Genomic DNA, 14,295 nt, shown 5'->3' with positions numbered 1-14,295 from the left:
ATTTCTAGTAATTTGGTATTACAATGCTGCAACAATAAATATTCTTTTGCATGCATATTTTCACATATGCGTGATTGACTATATGTGTAGGCTAGGTATTTAGGAGTGAATGCATTTGCTGTTAATGGATACTGTGCATTTTAAATTTTGTTAAATTGTTTTGCAATTTGTCCTAAGTAGAAGTTGCACCAATTTACACTTCTATCAGTAATATATGTATTTCCCCCTCCTCAGATGAAAGACTATTTGATGGCTACATATCTGAATGGCAAAAATAATACTTTGTTATAGTTTATTATGTATTTATTTCTTTATGAGTAGAAAGAGCAGCTCTTTAAAAAGATTTTTCTGTGCATTATATAGTTATGGCCAGAGCAAGTCACTCAAAATTTCCATTCCCCATCTTCTTCATCTATAAAATGAGGGAATTGGATAATGTCTCTGAGTCTTTTCTTGCTCTCATGATTCCAGGAAAAGTAGAAACAGCCATGATGAACAAGCTCAATAATAGGATGAACAATTTTCAGAGTGGTATTGGTTACTAATTTTTTTCACCTGAAAAAATATGAAGGTAGGCCAATTACCCCCATTTTTTCTTTATCAAGGTCATAACTTTTATATTCCTAGAAATTTCTGCAGGGCATGTTTCATATCTTTGTTCCTTAGACTGTAGATCACAGGATTAATGAGTGGGGTTCCTACAGAATAAAACAGAGTCACAAGTTTCTGCATCCCAGCCTCATGCTCAGATGTTGGGCTCAGATACATGACCATCACCGAACCATAGAACAGTGAAACCACGGCCAGATGGGACCCACAGGTCGAGAAAGCTTTTCTTCGTCCAGCTGCTGAAGGGACTCTAAACACAGCTCTCAGGACCAGAGTATAGGACCCCATGATGCAGAGGAAAGGAATAAATAAGAGCAAGGAACTTATAATAGTCCAAAAAAACTCCATTACTGGGACTCTGGCACAGGTGAGTGCTAATAGGGGACCTGGATCACACAGGAAGTGGTCAATGATCCTGGATCCACAGAAGGACATTTGGGAAATAACAATGATAGGTACTGGGAACCAAAGGAAACCAAGTACCCAGCAGCTGACCACAAGGTTGGTGCAGAGATGTCCAGTCATAAGAGTGGGGTAATGTAGAGGCCAGCAGATGGCAAGGTACCGATCAAATGCCATAATAGCCAAGAAGAAGCATTCTGTAGAACCCAAGGAGAAGAAAAAGTAGAACTGGAGAAAGCACCCAGAGAAGGAGATGACCTTGGTGTCAGAGAGGAAGTTGGCTAACATGTTGGGGACAGTGGATGTGACATACCAGATCTCTAGGAAGGAGAAGTTGGCGAGCAAGATGTACATGGGGGTGTGGAGTCTCTGATCCCAGCGCACAGCACAGATGATGGACCCGTTGCCCATGAGGGTCAGGAGGTAGACAACAGAGAAGAGCACAAAGAGGAGGATCTGCCCCTCCCTGGAGCAAGGGAAGCCCAGGAGGATGAAGCCAGTGATGGTGCTGGAGGTGTTGAGAGTATTTGAGATTTTCATGTGTCTGGAAGCTGTGAAAAAACCCATAATTACTGCATGTTCCTGGAATAGCAGAGGGGCTTCATTTTCTTTGTCCAAAGAAGAAACTGAGATTTGTTTATTTATGAATTATTACGTCAATATTTATTGAATGTTTACTGTTTGCTAGGTATTTTTCCTAGATACTGGGGATATAGCAGTGAACAAAAGAGATTAAAATCCTTACTTCATTTAGCTTGTCCCAGATAGGAGATTGCAATGTAGACTGGCATTACTCTGCATAATTCTCTTTTTCTTTCCTCCTAAACTAAATATACTGGGTTAGCTCTCTTCTTCACGAATGCCTTTGTAAGAGTAGCTGAGGGGAGCGCCTGGATGGCTCAGACATTTGAGTGTCCGACTTCGGCTCAGGTCATGATCTCACCATTTGTGAGTTCAAGCCCTGCATCAGGTTCTGTGCTGACAATTAAGAGCCTGGATTGTGTGTCTCCCTCTCTCTCTGCCCATCCCTCACTAGTTCTCTGTCTCTTTCCCTCAAAAATAAATAAAAACATTAACAAAATAAAAACAGGAACCTGAGGTAATTTCTAATAGCAGTGTCATGGAGATGACCTGGGACATAAGGGTTTCTGTAATTTTAAAAAAATGAATGGATAAATGCATTACCTTTAAGACCTCCATGAGTAGTCACCTAATGCAGCTGCTTATATGCAGGTGCCTTGTTGGGTCATGTGATTCTGGAGCAAGAAAACTGTGGGACTTTTGATATCAGTTAAAAATTATTTGACATTTGGCTATATTTCAACCTAACCTGTTGATTCAATATCTTTAATGCCATTGTTTACCAATTTTATGAGTAAATCAAGTGTGCTGGAGAAAACTCCTGAAAAAATTGCACCTAAGGCCATTTGGATTGTTATCCTAAAGATAAAATTAACATCAATAATATGACCATATTGGAAAAGGTCTGTTCTCTGGGGGTAAGGATGAAGTGATGTGCTGGAACCACACACCTCTTTTCTGGACCCAAGTTTGTTTAGGACATTTACTCGATTCCTATGGCAAGGGCATGTGTCTCATAAGAACTTTTAAGATCCTAACCATCTCTATCCCAATATCTATTGACTGCCACAGGGCTTTTGTGGCTTCAGCTAGGGTGGGAAGGGATGGGGAGAAGATGACTGTATTGTGAACTCCATCTTCTGTATGCTTTTGCTGAGCTTTAAATTTGTCTGCCTGGGAGCTCAGGCTAAGTTCCACTTGATTATACATTTCTTCCTCCCTTCCTCCCTCCCTCCCTCCCTCCCTCCCTCCCTCCCTTCTTTCCTTCCTTCCGTTTATTTATTTTTGAGACAGAGAGAGACAGAGCAGCACAGAGCCTGACATGGGGCTTGAACTCACGGACTTCGAGATCATGACCTGAGCTGAAGTCGGACGCTTAACTGACTGAGCCACCCAGGCGCCCCTACATTTATTTCTCATGAAGGGCACTGAAAGCGGGTTTTATTTAAAAAGCTTATATTTGTAAAGCAACTCTCATTTAGGGTAAAAATATTCATGACTTTATGCTTTTGTTGAAGAAAAATTTTTGCCCTAATTTGCCTGTTTCTGTAGAATGTGTTAAAACTAATATTGGAGTCCATTTGGTACACTGCTTACTCACAAATGGCAGAAGGCAGGATTTGATGTAACGAATGAACTCAGGTTATCCAGTCTCAGAAGTTAAAAGAAAAATTCTATGAAGCTTGTAAATAAGTTTATAGACAGAATACCTGGACTTGATCAATTCAAGGAATTTGCTGCTTAATAGTGATTATGTATTTTGGTTTGGATTGTTTTATTGGGTTTCCTCAAATCTCAATTTATACTTGGTCATCTATTTGAACATCTTATTACTGGAAATGTGGGTAGTTTGAGTAAATCTTTATGGACTTTCTCTTTTAATATCACATCTCCCTTTCTCCTGTCCTTCACATACAACTCAGTTACAATTTCTATTTGCTCTATTTCTAAAATTTATCTTGATGCATCTGCTTTTCTTTCTCCTGCATTTCCTTGTTCAAACTACAATTATTATTTCTCTGGATTACCATGAAGACCTCCTGAATTATCTCTCTTCTTCCCGCCTTTGCTTCTTTACAGCCCATTTTCTACACAGTAGCCATATTGAACTTTTAATAATGTAAATAAGGTCATGTCATTTCTTTTTGTGAAAACATTCAGTAACTTCTCCAACGTAGAATAAAATCCAAGCTCCATTTTATGGCGCATGAGTCTCTGAATGATTTGACCTTCACCTACTTCACCAGTTTTTTCCCTTCCTCTCCCTCTTTTCCTCCTCTGCCTTTCCCTCTTCCCTCTTCTTCAGTTACATGGGCCTTCTTCCTATACTAGAATAAGCCAAGTCTGTCTCTGACCAGGTGCTTTTGCTCTTTTGCTCTAGGTTTTGTGTGTGTGGTGTGTGTGTGTGTGTGTGTGTGTGTGTGTGTGTATGTGTGTTTGTTTGGAAATCTCATCTGGAACCCATTCTTCAGTTTCCAGCACTAATATTCTCTTCTTTTGAACACCCTATGTTAGTTCCTCTGCCATTCTTTCGTTCCTAAAGTTCTATTTATTTTCTTTTAGGTGCTTATCAAGATCTAAAATTATTTTATTTCTTTATTTGTTGCATTTGCCAGTTGAATGAAGTCAGGGAACTGGTCTGTTGAATTCATTGTTTGATTATAGTTGTGGTGTGTAGTAGGTACTTAATAAATTGTTGTATAACTGCTCTTTTTTTAACAAATATTTTTCTAATTATAAATATGTATATCATGGAATACTTTGAAAAATGCATGAGTTGTAATGAAGAGAATAAGAACTTTTAAAAATATCTATAAAAGAAAATATTTTGGAGCACCTGGTGGCTCAGTTGGTTAAGTGTCAGACTTTGATTTCAGCTCAGATCATGATCTCACGTTTTGTGAGTGTGAGCCCTGAGTCAGGCTCTGTGCCAACAGCATGAGCCTGTTTGGGATTTTCTCTATTCTCTCTCCCTGCCCCTCCCCCCTCTTAAAAACAACAACAATGATATTTTGGGAGAAATACGTTCCAAGGCTTAAAATAATATTATTTATTTGAAAGTGATTTTTACACCAAATGAACCTAAAATGTAATGTGAGTAAAATTTGCAGGAATGAATTATTTAATAGCTTCCATGTATTATCTTGAGTTACTAGAATTCTGATATAGATTTCAGGGAATTCATTTGAAAGAGGGTTATGAAAGATTGAATGTTCTTGGTAACAGAAACTATTCTAAGTGATTATGTCTTTAACTGCTAAAGGATGGGTGGCAGAGAGGAAAAGTAGAAAGACAAGGGCCTAAATTCTGTTGAATAAAAAAAAAACAATTATCTTGCTTTATGGATCTAGCATAGTTATTTAACATCTCTTAGTTTCTTGAATGTAGAATGGGAGCTATACTACATAATTCTGAATCCCGTTTATTTCTGAGATGTTTGTTGTTATTCTAGGAATACCCAGACTGCACAGGATAGCTAGACTTACAATTCTAGAAGTGATATATAATCCTGAAATGAAAACCCTTGCTGGATATTGTGTTTATTATAAATGAAGATATACAGGACAGCTCCCTTGCAGGATAGTTTTCCAGGTAAACGCCTGACAAAACTGTTCTGGAAAATAGGAAGTGTGTAAAAATATTTTATGCTGAATCTAATGAAATTAAATGTAAGTAAAGGTAGATATGTTTCTGCTAAGCTGTCTTATTACTCACTGTTTTTCAGTTAGTTCCTAAGTGTAGAAGGCAGCTGTCATGTTAACTGTCCACCTAAGTTGGCTGAGTCCCCCTAAATGGGCCTCAGAGGGTGGTATGGCCAACACTGTGGGAACGTGAACACAGGGGTCTCACTGTATCTATGCGATTCAGGCTGCTTGGACAGATTAATAAGGCAAAGAAGCTTCACTTTTTTACTTGTGAAATGACTATCCACAGCCTGGATACATCCCAACTTCTGACTTCTGGATGCTAATCTAACAACCTGGATATTTTTCACTGATACTTTCTTTTTCCCTAAAACTGGACCCAGGAACACAATGAAGTGCAAGTCTTGGTATCTTCACTAAATTCTTTCAGCAGCCAGTCCAGACAATTCCCCCATGAACATAGCCCTCTGCCTTATGCCTAGGAGAGGCTGTTCCATGGAGGACTACATCTGGCTTCAAATCCTGCCTCCACCACTTTCCAGCTGTGAATGCTGGAGAAGTTACTAACCTCTCTATGATTTGGTTTTCTTTTCTGTAAGGCAGAGGGAGTGAGCGTACCGACTACAGAGTGTTTTGAGGGTTAAATGAATAATATTTGTAAAATTCCTGGCAACCAGTTAGTGATACATAGCTCTCTATCCCATTGTATAAACTTTCTTGAAAGTAAGTGTACTTACCCATTGCCCATAAGTAGTTGGTAATTGTGGTATAATAGAAGTAGTACTGAATTTGAACATGGGAGCCCAGGACTTGAATTTCAGCACTTATATTGCACTGTTGTGGGAAATTCTACAAGCCAGTTATTTCATACCTCTTAGTTTCCCCAAATGTCAAATGGAGGTGATAATGCCTTCCCTTGGGATAAAGACTGTTGAATGAGATAATGAAATGACAAGGTGGAAGCAACTTGTCGATATCTGACATAAAATAAATACCAAATGTTTTATGTAAGACTGTAGTAGAATTAGCAGGAAGCTTTTTTTCAGAGATATAGATTCTCCAGCTATATTTTAATATTTTTCCCTCTCTAAGCACTACATTACCTTCTTCCCTGAAGCATGAAAGGAAATCCAACTGAAACTTCTCAGTCAATTTCTTGTAGGCTTTTCTGAGAGTAGAAGTAGTTGCCTTTGTGTAACCAGTTGGAGAGAAGGTGTAAAAATAGGTTGGAATGAAGATCAGTGAATGTATGTACTGTAGGATCCAGGAATTATAAGCAGAGTTTGTTTTTTACTCCTCGAGGATTCATTTACTGTCTCTAGAAGGGGAGCTGTGCCAGGAGACATATCTGTGCTAACTATTCCCTTGCTCACTCCCTACTTTCTCTGGAGACCCTTGTGCCTCCATTTCTGTCTTTATTTTCCCCAGTGGTGGAGGAAGTAATATCTTTTATTGGGTCTAAATCTCTTAGAGATAGCCAGAGATGGAATCAATAGTGAACAATCACTCACCAACCTGTTCAGAATATGTATCTTATGCTTAAGGAAATTCTGTCAAACAAAACCCAAGATAAGGTGTCAGTATTGCAGAAGTTAATTTGTTTGCCTTCTGATAAATTGCTGTCAATTCTGAGTCTTGGGGAAAGATTCCCCACCCCCCACCAAAATAAAGAGGAGATTGGTTGGGGGGAGTAATGGACCTTAGCCAAGGGGCTGTGGAATCACTCTCTTTCCAAGGCCACTATGGCCTCCTCAGTGACCTTTCCTGCTCTTCTTTCAGTTAGAGGTTCTGAGTCACAGCAGATTCATTGAAGAATCCTGCTTCTCATGGGACACTTATCAGGCCCAAGGATACTCTTGGCCAAAGGGGTGACATAGCAGGGTCATTCTGCAGCTAAGTGCAGAGAAGATGCCCTTGGGAGTTGGCTTTCAATTTTTCTTCATCCTTAACAAAGGAGCAGATCTTTTAGCACTGCTCCTTGCCTGTTCCTTCATACTCCTTGAAGTAGTTTTCATCTTAAACATCTCACACTTGGTTGAAGCACCTTTGATGTTTCCCCTACCCATAGTGTATAATAACTCAAAGTCTATAGTCTGGTCAATAAGGCCCCTGCAATACAGCTCTGCCTTATCTTTCAAGTCTTGCCTCTCAGAGTTTCCTGTTCTTTTTTGCCCTCTGCTCCATCCATACTTACATGTGCACACACAGAATTCAAGGCACGAATCTGGTAAGTGAGTTGTTTTACCTTCTGAAAGGCTTAAAGGAATGCCCTGACTCTAAAAGTGAGAGAACTTACTTCTATAGAGTGATAAACTCAAAGATCTTAATTCACATATCCAAGTGTGGGAGGTTTACAAGTCAATTGCATGCAAGAGTACTCATGTGTTGCTGTGCTTGTTTTTCTTCCTTTTTATTTGCCATTCCCACCCCTCCTGGTACCTGTAATTAGATCTTAGAATGCATTGATACTATGAGCAGGTACATTATGGATTGGATGGGATATTGTGTGCTTGCTTAGGCACCTAATCACCATTCATGATGTTTCAATGGGAAAAACTTGTTGTAAATTTCAATCAGTCCTTGCATGAATTTGTATTTTCAGCAATGATTACTTTAAAAGTACACACTTTGTATGGGAAACTTGTTGCAAAAGACGATGCAAAACAAAAACATCAATGATAACTAAATACACAGAGAGTTGATGGTGTTTTATTTACACAGTATTCTCCTTTTCCTTCACATTTCCAGTCAGCTATTTTTATTTTTTTATTTAAGTTTTAGTTAACATACAGTGCAGTATTGGTTTCATGAGTAGTTTTTAGCGATTCATAACATACAACACCAAGTGCTCATCACAACAAATGCCCTCCTAAATACCCATCACCTGTCTAGCCCATCTCCTAACCACTTCCCTCCATCAACCCATAGTTTGTTCTTTATTATTAGGAGTCTCTTGTGGTTTGTTACCCTCTCTTCTCTTCGTCCCCACTTTCCATATGTTCATCTGTTTTGTTTCTTAAATTCCACATATGAGTGAAATCATATGGTATTTGTCTTTCTCTGATTGACTTATTTTGCTTAGCATAACACATTCTAGCTTAATCCACGTCATTGCAAATGGCAAGATTTTATTCTTTTTTTATGACTGAGTGATATTCCATTGTATATATATATATACCACATTTTCTTTATTCATTCATCAGTTGGTGGACATTTGGGCTCTTTCCATAGTTTGGCTATTGTTGATAATGCTTCTATAAACATTGAAGTGCATGTACCCCTTCAAATCTCTATATTTGTGTCCTATGGGTAAATACCTAACAACACCACTGTGAATTGTAGGGTAGTTCTATTTTTTTTTTTTCCTGAGGAGCCTCCATACTGTTCTCCAGTGTGGCTGCACCAGTTTGTATTCCCACCAGCAGTGCAAGAGGATTCCCCTTTCTCCACATCCTTACCAATACTTGTTGTTTCTTGTGTTGTTAATTTTAGCCATTCTTGTGAAGTGGTATCATGTTGTGGTTTTGATTTGTATTTCCCTGATGGTGAGTGATGTTGAACATCTTTTCATGTGTCTGTTAGCCATGATGTCTTCTTTGGAAAAGTGTCTATTCATGTCTTTTGCCAATATTTTACTGAATTATTTGTTTTTTGGGTGTTGAGTTTGGTAAGTTCTTTATAAATTTTGGATACTATCCCTTTATGAGTCATGTCATTTGCAAATATCTTCACTCATTCTGTAGGCTGTCCTTTAGTTTTGTTGATTGTTTCCTTTGCTGTGTAGAAGCTTCTTGATGAAATCCCAATAGTTTATATTTGCTTTTGTTTCCCTTGCCGTTGGTGATGTGTCTAGTAACAAGTTGCTGCAAAGAGGTTGCTGCCTGTGTTGTCCTGTAGGATTTTGATGGTTTCCTGTTTCATATTTAGGTCTTTCATCCATTTTGAATTTGCTTTTGTGTATGGTGTAAGAAAGTAGTCTAGTTTCATTCTTCTGCATGTTGCTGTCTAGTTATCCCAACACCATGTGTTGATGACACTGTCTTTTTTTCATTGACTATTCTTTGCTGCTTTGTCAAAGATTAGTTGACCAAATAGTTGTAGGTCCATTTCTGGGGTTTTCTTTCCATTCCATTGACCTCTGTGTCTGTTTTTGTGCCAGTACCATATAATCTTGATGACTACAGTATGGGTTGAAATACAGAATCATGATGCCTTCAGTTTTGTTTTTCTTTTTCAGTATTGCTTAGACTATTTGGGTTTTTTTTCTGGTTCCATACACATTTTAGGATTGTTTGATCTAGCTCTGTAAGGAATGCTGATGGTATTTTTAAAATTTTTTAATATTTATTATTTAGAGAGAGAGAGAGAGAGAGAGAGAGAGAGCGCAAGCAGGGGAGGGCTAGAGAGAGGGAGACACAGAATCCGAAGCAGGCTCCAGGCTCCGAGCTGTCAGCACAGAGCCTGATGCGGGGCTGGAACTCACGAACTGAGAGATCATAATGTGAGCCGAAGTCAGGTGCTTAACTGACTCACCCACCCAGGCTCCCCATGAATACTGATGGTATTTTGATAGGGATTACATTAAATGTGTAGATTGCTTTTGGCAATATATACATTTCAACAATGTTTGCTCTTCCAATCCATGAGCATGAAATGTTTTTCCATTTCTTTGTGTCCTCTTCAATTTCTTTCATAAGTGTTCTATAGCTCTCAGAGTACAGGTCTTTTACCTCTTTAGTTAGTTTTGTTACCAGATATCTTATTTTTTTGGTGCAATTGTAAATGGGATTGATTCCTTGATTTCTTTTTCTGTTGCTTCCTTATTGGTGTATGGAAAGGCAACAGATTTCTGCAAGTTGATTTTATATCCTGCAACTTTGCTGAATTCATGTATTAATTCTGACAATTTTTTGGTGGAGTCTTTTGGGTTTTCTACATACAATGGTGAAAGTTTGACTTCTTCCTTGCCAATTTGGATGCCTTTTATCTCCTTTTGTTGTCTGATTGCTGAGGCTAAGACCTCCAGTACTATGTTAAATAGTAATGGTGAGAGTAGACATCCTTGTCTTGTTCCTGACCTTAGGGGAAAAGCTCTTAGTTTTTCCTCGCTGTGGATATTAGCTGTGGGTCTGTCATGTATGGCCTTTATGATGTTTCCATCTATCCTTACTTTGTTGAGGGTTTTTATCAAGAATTGATGCTGTATTTTGTCAAATGCTTTTTTTGCATCTATTGATAGGATCCTATGATTCTTACACTTTCTTTTTATTAATGTGGTGTATTACATCGATTGACATGCAAATATAGAAGAAAGTGTATTCTTCTGCTTTAGGATGAAATGTTCTAAATATATCTGCTAAGCCCATCCAGTCAAGTGTGTCACTAAAAACCATTGTTTCCTTGTTGATTTTCTGCTTAGATGATCTGTTCTTTGCTGTAAGTGGGTGTTAAAGTCCCCTACCATTATGGTATTATTATCAATTAGTTTCTTATGTTGGTTACTAATTGATTTATATATTTGGGTGCCTCTGAGTTGGGGCATAAATATTTATAATTGTTAGATTTTCTTGATGGATATGATATAATGTCCTTCTTAATCTCTTGTTACAGTCTTTGATTTAAAATCTAGGTTGTCTGATATAAGTATAGCTACCCAGACTTTCTTTTGACATCTGTTAACATGGTTCTCCATCCCCTCACTTTCAATCTGCAGGTGTCTTAGGTCTAATGAACCTCTTGTGGGCAGCATATGGATAGATCTTGATTTTTTTTATCCATTCTGATACCCAATATCTTTTGATTGGAGCATTTATTCCATTTACATTCACAGTGACTATAGATATGAATTTAGTGCTGTTGTGTTACCTGTAGAGTTGGTGTTTCCAGTGATGTTCTGGTACTTTGTAGTCTTTGTTGCTTTGGCCTTTTTTTTCTCCATTCAAAGTCCCCCTTAAAATATTTTGTAGGCCTGGTTTAGTCGTCATAAACTCCTTTACTTGTTGTTTGGGGAACTCTTTATCCCTTCTATTCTGAATGACAACCTAGCTGGATAAATATTTCTTGGCTGCATATTTTTCCCACTCAGCACTTTGAATAGTTACTATAAATCCCTTCTGGCCTGCCAAGTTTCAGTGGATAGGTCTGCTACTACCTTTATGTGTCTACTCTTGCAGGTTAAGGACATTTGCCCTTAGCTGCTTTCAGAATTCTCTCTTTGCCTTTGTATTTGCAAGTTTCATTATGATAGGTTGTGGTGTTGAGTTGTTTTTGTTGATTTTGAGGGGGGTTCTCTGTGTCTCTTGGACTTGAATTACTGTGCTCTTCCCCAGGTTAGTGAAGTTCTTAGCTTTAATTTGTTCAAATAATCCTTCTTCCCCCTTTTCCTGCTCTTCTTCTTCTGGGACTCCTATGATATGGAGACTATTTTTGCTTTATGGAATTGCTGATCTCCCTTGGCATGGTATTATAGTTTTCTTTCCATCTTCTTTTGAGCTTTTAGTTTTCCATAATTTTATCTTCTATATAACTTCTTCTCTACTCAGATTCCTCAGTCCTCATTGAAAATATATCCAGTTGTTTTTGCAGATCAGTTATAGCAGTTTTTATTTCAGTCTGACTAGTTCTTAGGTCTTTGATCTCTGCAGCAAGGGTTTCTCTGGTGTCTTCGATGCTTTTCTCAAGTCCAGATAGTAGTCTTATGACTGTTGTTCTAAATTTTTGTTCAGATATATTACTTATATCTGTGTTGAGCAAGTCCCTGGCTCTGATTTCTTTTTGACCTTTCTTTTGGGGAGAATTCTTCCATCTTGTCATTTTGGCTAAGTTTCTGCCTTTTGTCTATTTTGAATGCTGGTTATGTTTCCTGCATCTGAAGATAATGCTATATTAAAAAGGGGTTAGGCACTGTCAGAGCCTGGAACTTCAGGATGTTTCTGTATATGCTGTGTGCACTCTACTGTTGCATTTTTGCTTCTCTTTCCCATTGGTCAGTCCTCTGCAGAGCTCCTCCTTGCCTGCAGTGGTGGAGTGTTTGGACATTTAACTAGATGTACTTTGATTTGTTTGTTAAAATAAACCTCACACCTGCCACACTGTCACCCTTCAATGATGGATATCCATCTGCCAGTCCTCAGATTGATTTCCAGGGTGTTCCAAGTGATCTGACCTCAATACAGCTGTGTTTGAGGGATAGGGAAAGCCCAGGGTTCCCCTACTTCTCCACCATCTTAATTCCTCATCTCCAGTCAATTATTTTTTAAGGATGAAGTTCAAGATATTTGTGTATCACAATATACCATTAGTAATAGTAGGTGAAACAATCAAGCTGTAACAAAATTCTGTTTCTATTTTTGTTAATTATGAAATACACAATCCCAGTTCATATTGAACTTAGATCCATACTAAAATTAATTAAAAAAAATTTTTTCCTGTAGAAAAAAATTTGTAAAAGTCTTGCATAGGATCAGCTAAGCATTTATCATTTAGGATTTAATGATTCTTATTCCATTCTATTTATTTGTGCTACAAAAATGTTACTTTAATTTTCAAATATGATAGTTTAACTTTGAAGGCAAAAATTCCTTTTCATAGAATTTTTTTTCTTGCATGATTTTATTTAAATTCAAGTTAGTTAACATATAGTGTAGTAATGGCTTCAGAAGTAAAATTGAGTGATTCATCACTGACATATAACACTCAGTACTCAACACAACAAGTGCCCTCCTTAACCCATCACCCATTAAACCCATCCCTCCACTTCCCCTACAGCAACTCTCAATTTGTTCTCTATAGTTAAGAGTGTCTTATGGTTTTCCTCCCTGTTTTTATCTTATTTTATTTTTCCTTTCCTTCCTCTATGTTCATCTGTTTTGTTTCTTAAATTCCACATATGAGTGAAATCATATGATATTTGTCTTTCTCTGACTGACTTATTTTGCTTAGCACAATACACTCTAGCTCCATCCACATTGTTGCAAATGGCAAGATTTCATTCTTTTTGATTGCCACGTAATATTCCATTATATATATACACCACTTCTTCTTTATCCATTCATCAGTTGATGGACATTTGGGCTCTTTTCATAGTTTGGCTATTGTTGATAATGCTGCTGTAAACATTAGGGTGTATATGCCCCTTTGAATTAGTAGCTTTGCATCCTTTGGATAAATACCTGGTAGTGCATTTGATGGGTCATAGAGTTTATCTTTAACTTTCTGAGGAACCTCCACACTGTTATCCAGAGTGGCTGCTCTAGTTTGCATTCCCACCAATAGTGTAAGATGGTTCCCCAGTCTGCACGTTTTTGCCAACATCTGTTGTTTCCTGGGTTGTTAATTTTAGCCATTCTGACAGGTGTGAAGTGGTATCTCATTGTGGTTTTGATTTGTATTTCCCTGATGATGAGTGATATTGAGCATTTTTTGGCAAGAATGACTTTGTTTTTAGAAATCTACTTTAGAACCTGGAAGTTGGCACCAATTTACTAACATCTGGAGGGTCATTTGATTTTGTTGCTTGTTATTTATTTTGAGAGAGAGAGAGAGAGAGAGCGCACATGAAAGTGGGGGAGGGGCATAAATAGAGGGGGAGAGAGAATCCCAAGCAGGCTCTGAGCTTGGATGTTGTAGACTCTAATTCTAAAGTTCTCTTTTGGCCAGAAAAAGAGCAGACACAGGATTGAAAGCGAGAGATGGCTAATGTCTGGGAGAAGACAAGAGCCCCGAATAAGGGTCCTTGCCCCATATTTATTCAGGTCAAAAGGCTTACAAACGTGATGGGCATGTACAAAGAGACAAAGAAACTGTGAGCATTAACTTGTGGATGTGAGGGAAAAGCGTTTGGGGTTTGAGTCAATACAAAACAAAATCCCCTGCCTGGTAGATGGGTAAATGGTTGTAAACAGCAGACAGGAGGCACTGTGCCTGTTTATCTTAGCTAGCCTAGGGGATGAGACAGGGGGAATAACCTCAGGGTTAATAAGGCACCTTTTCTTTTGTTAACCATCTCCACTCTGGGCTGCTTTGCCTGCAGCACAGGGGTCCATAGTCCAATTCACCA

General features: G+C 38.2%; 1 protein-coding gene across 1 annotated transcript; it reads right to left on the bottom strand.

Annotated features, from left to right (window-relative positions):
• Positions 1 to 615: 615 nt before the first annotated feature.
• Positions 616 to 1,584, bottom strand: LOC122467908 (olfactory receptor 11G2-like). Its single transcript, XM_043554482.1, has one exon. The coding sequence runs from the start codon at positions 1,576 to 1,578 to the stop codon at positions 616 to 618; it is 963 nt and encodes a 320-aa protein (XP_043410417.1). The 5' UTR covers positions 1,579 to 1,584.
• Between the last annotated feature and the right edge of the window lie 12,711 nt (positions 1,585 to 14,295).

The sequence above is a fragment of the Prionailurus bengalensis genome, chromosome B3, assembly GCF_016509475.1.
Source record: "Prionailurus bengalensis isolate Pbe53 chromosome B3, Fcat_Pben_1.1_paternal_pri, whole genome shotgun sequence".
Classification (NCBI taxonomy): domain Eukaryota; kingdom Metazoa; phylum Chordata; class Mammalia; order Carnivora; family Felidae; genus Prionailurus; species Prionailurus bengalensis.
Note: the sequence above shows the minus strand (reverse complement) of the source record. Positions and strands in the feature narration are given on the sequence as shown.

Coding starts and splice junctions, on each gene's coding strand:
- LOC122467908 (XM_043554482.1), bottom strand. CDS start 1,578: ATGGGTTTTTTCACAGCTTCCAGACACATGAAAATCTCAAATACTCTC.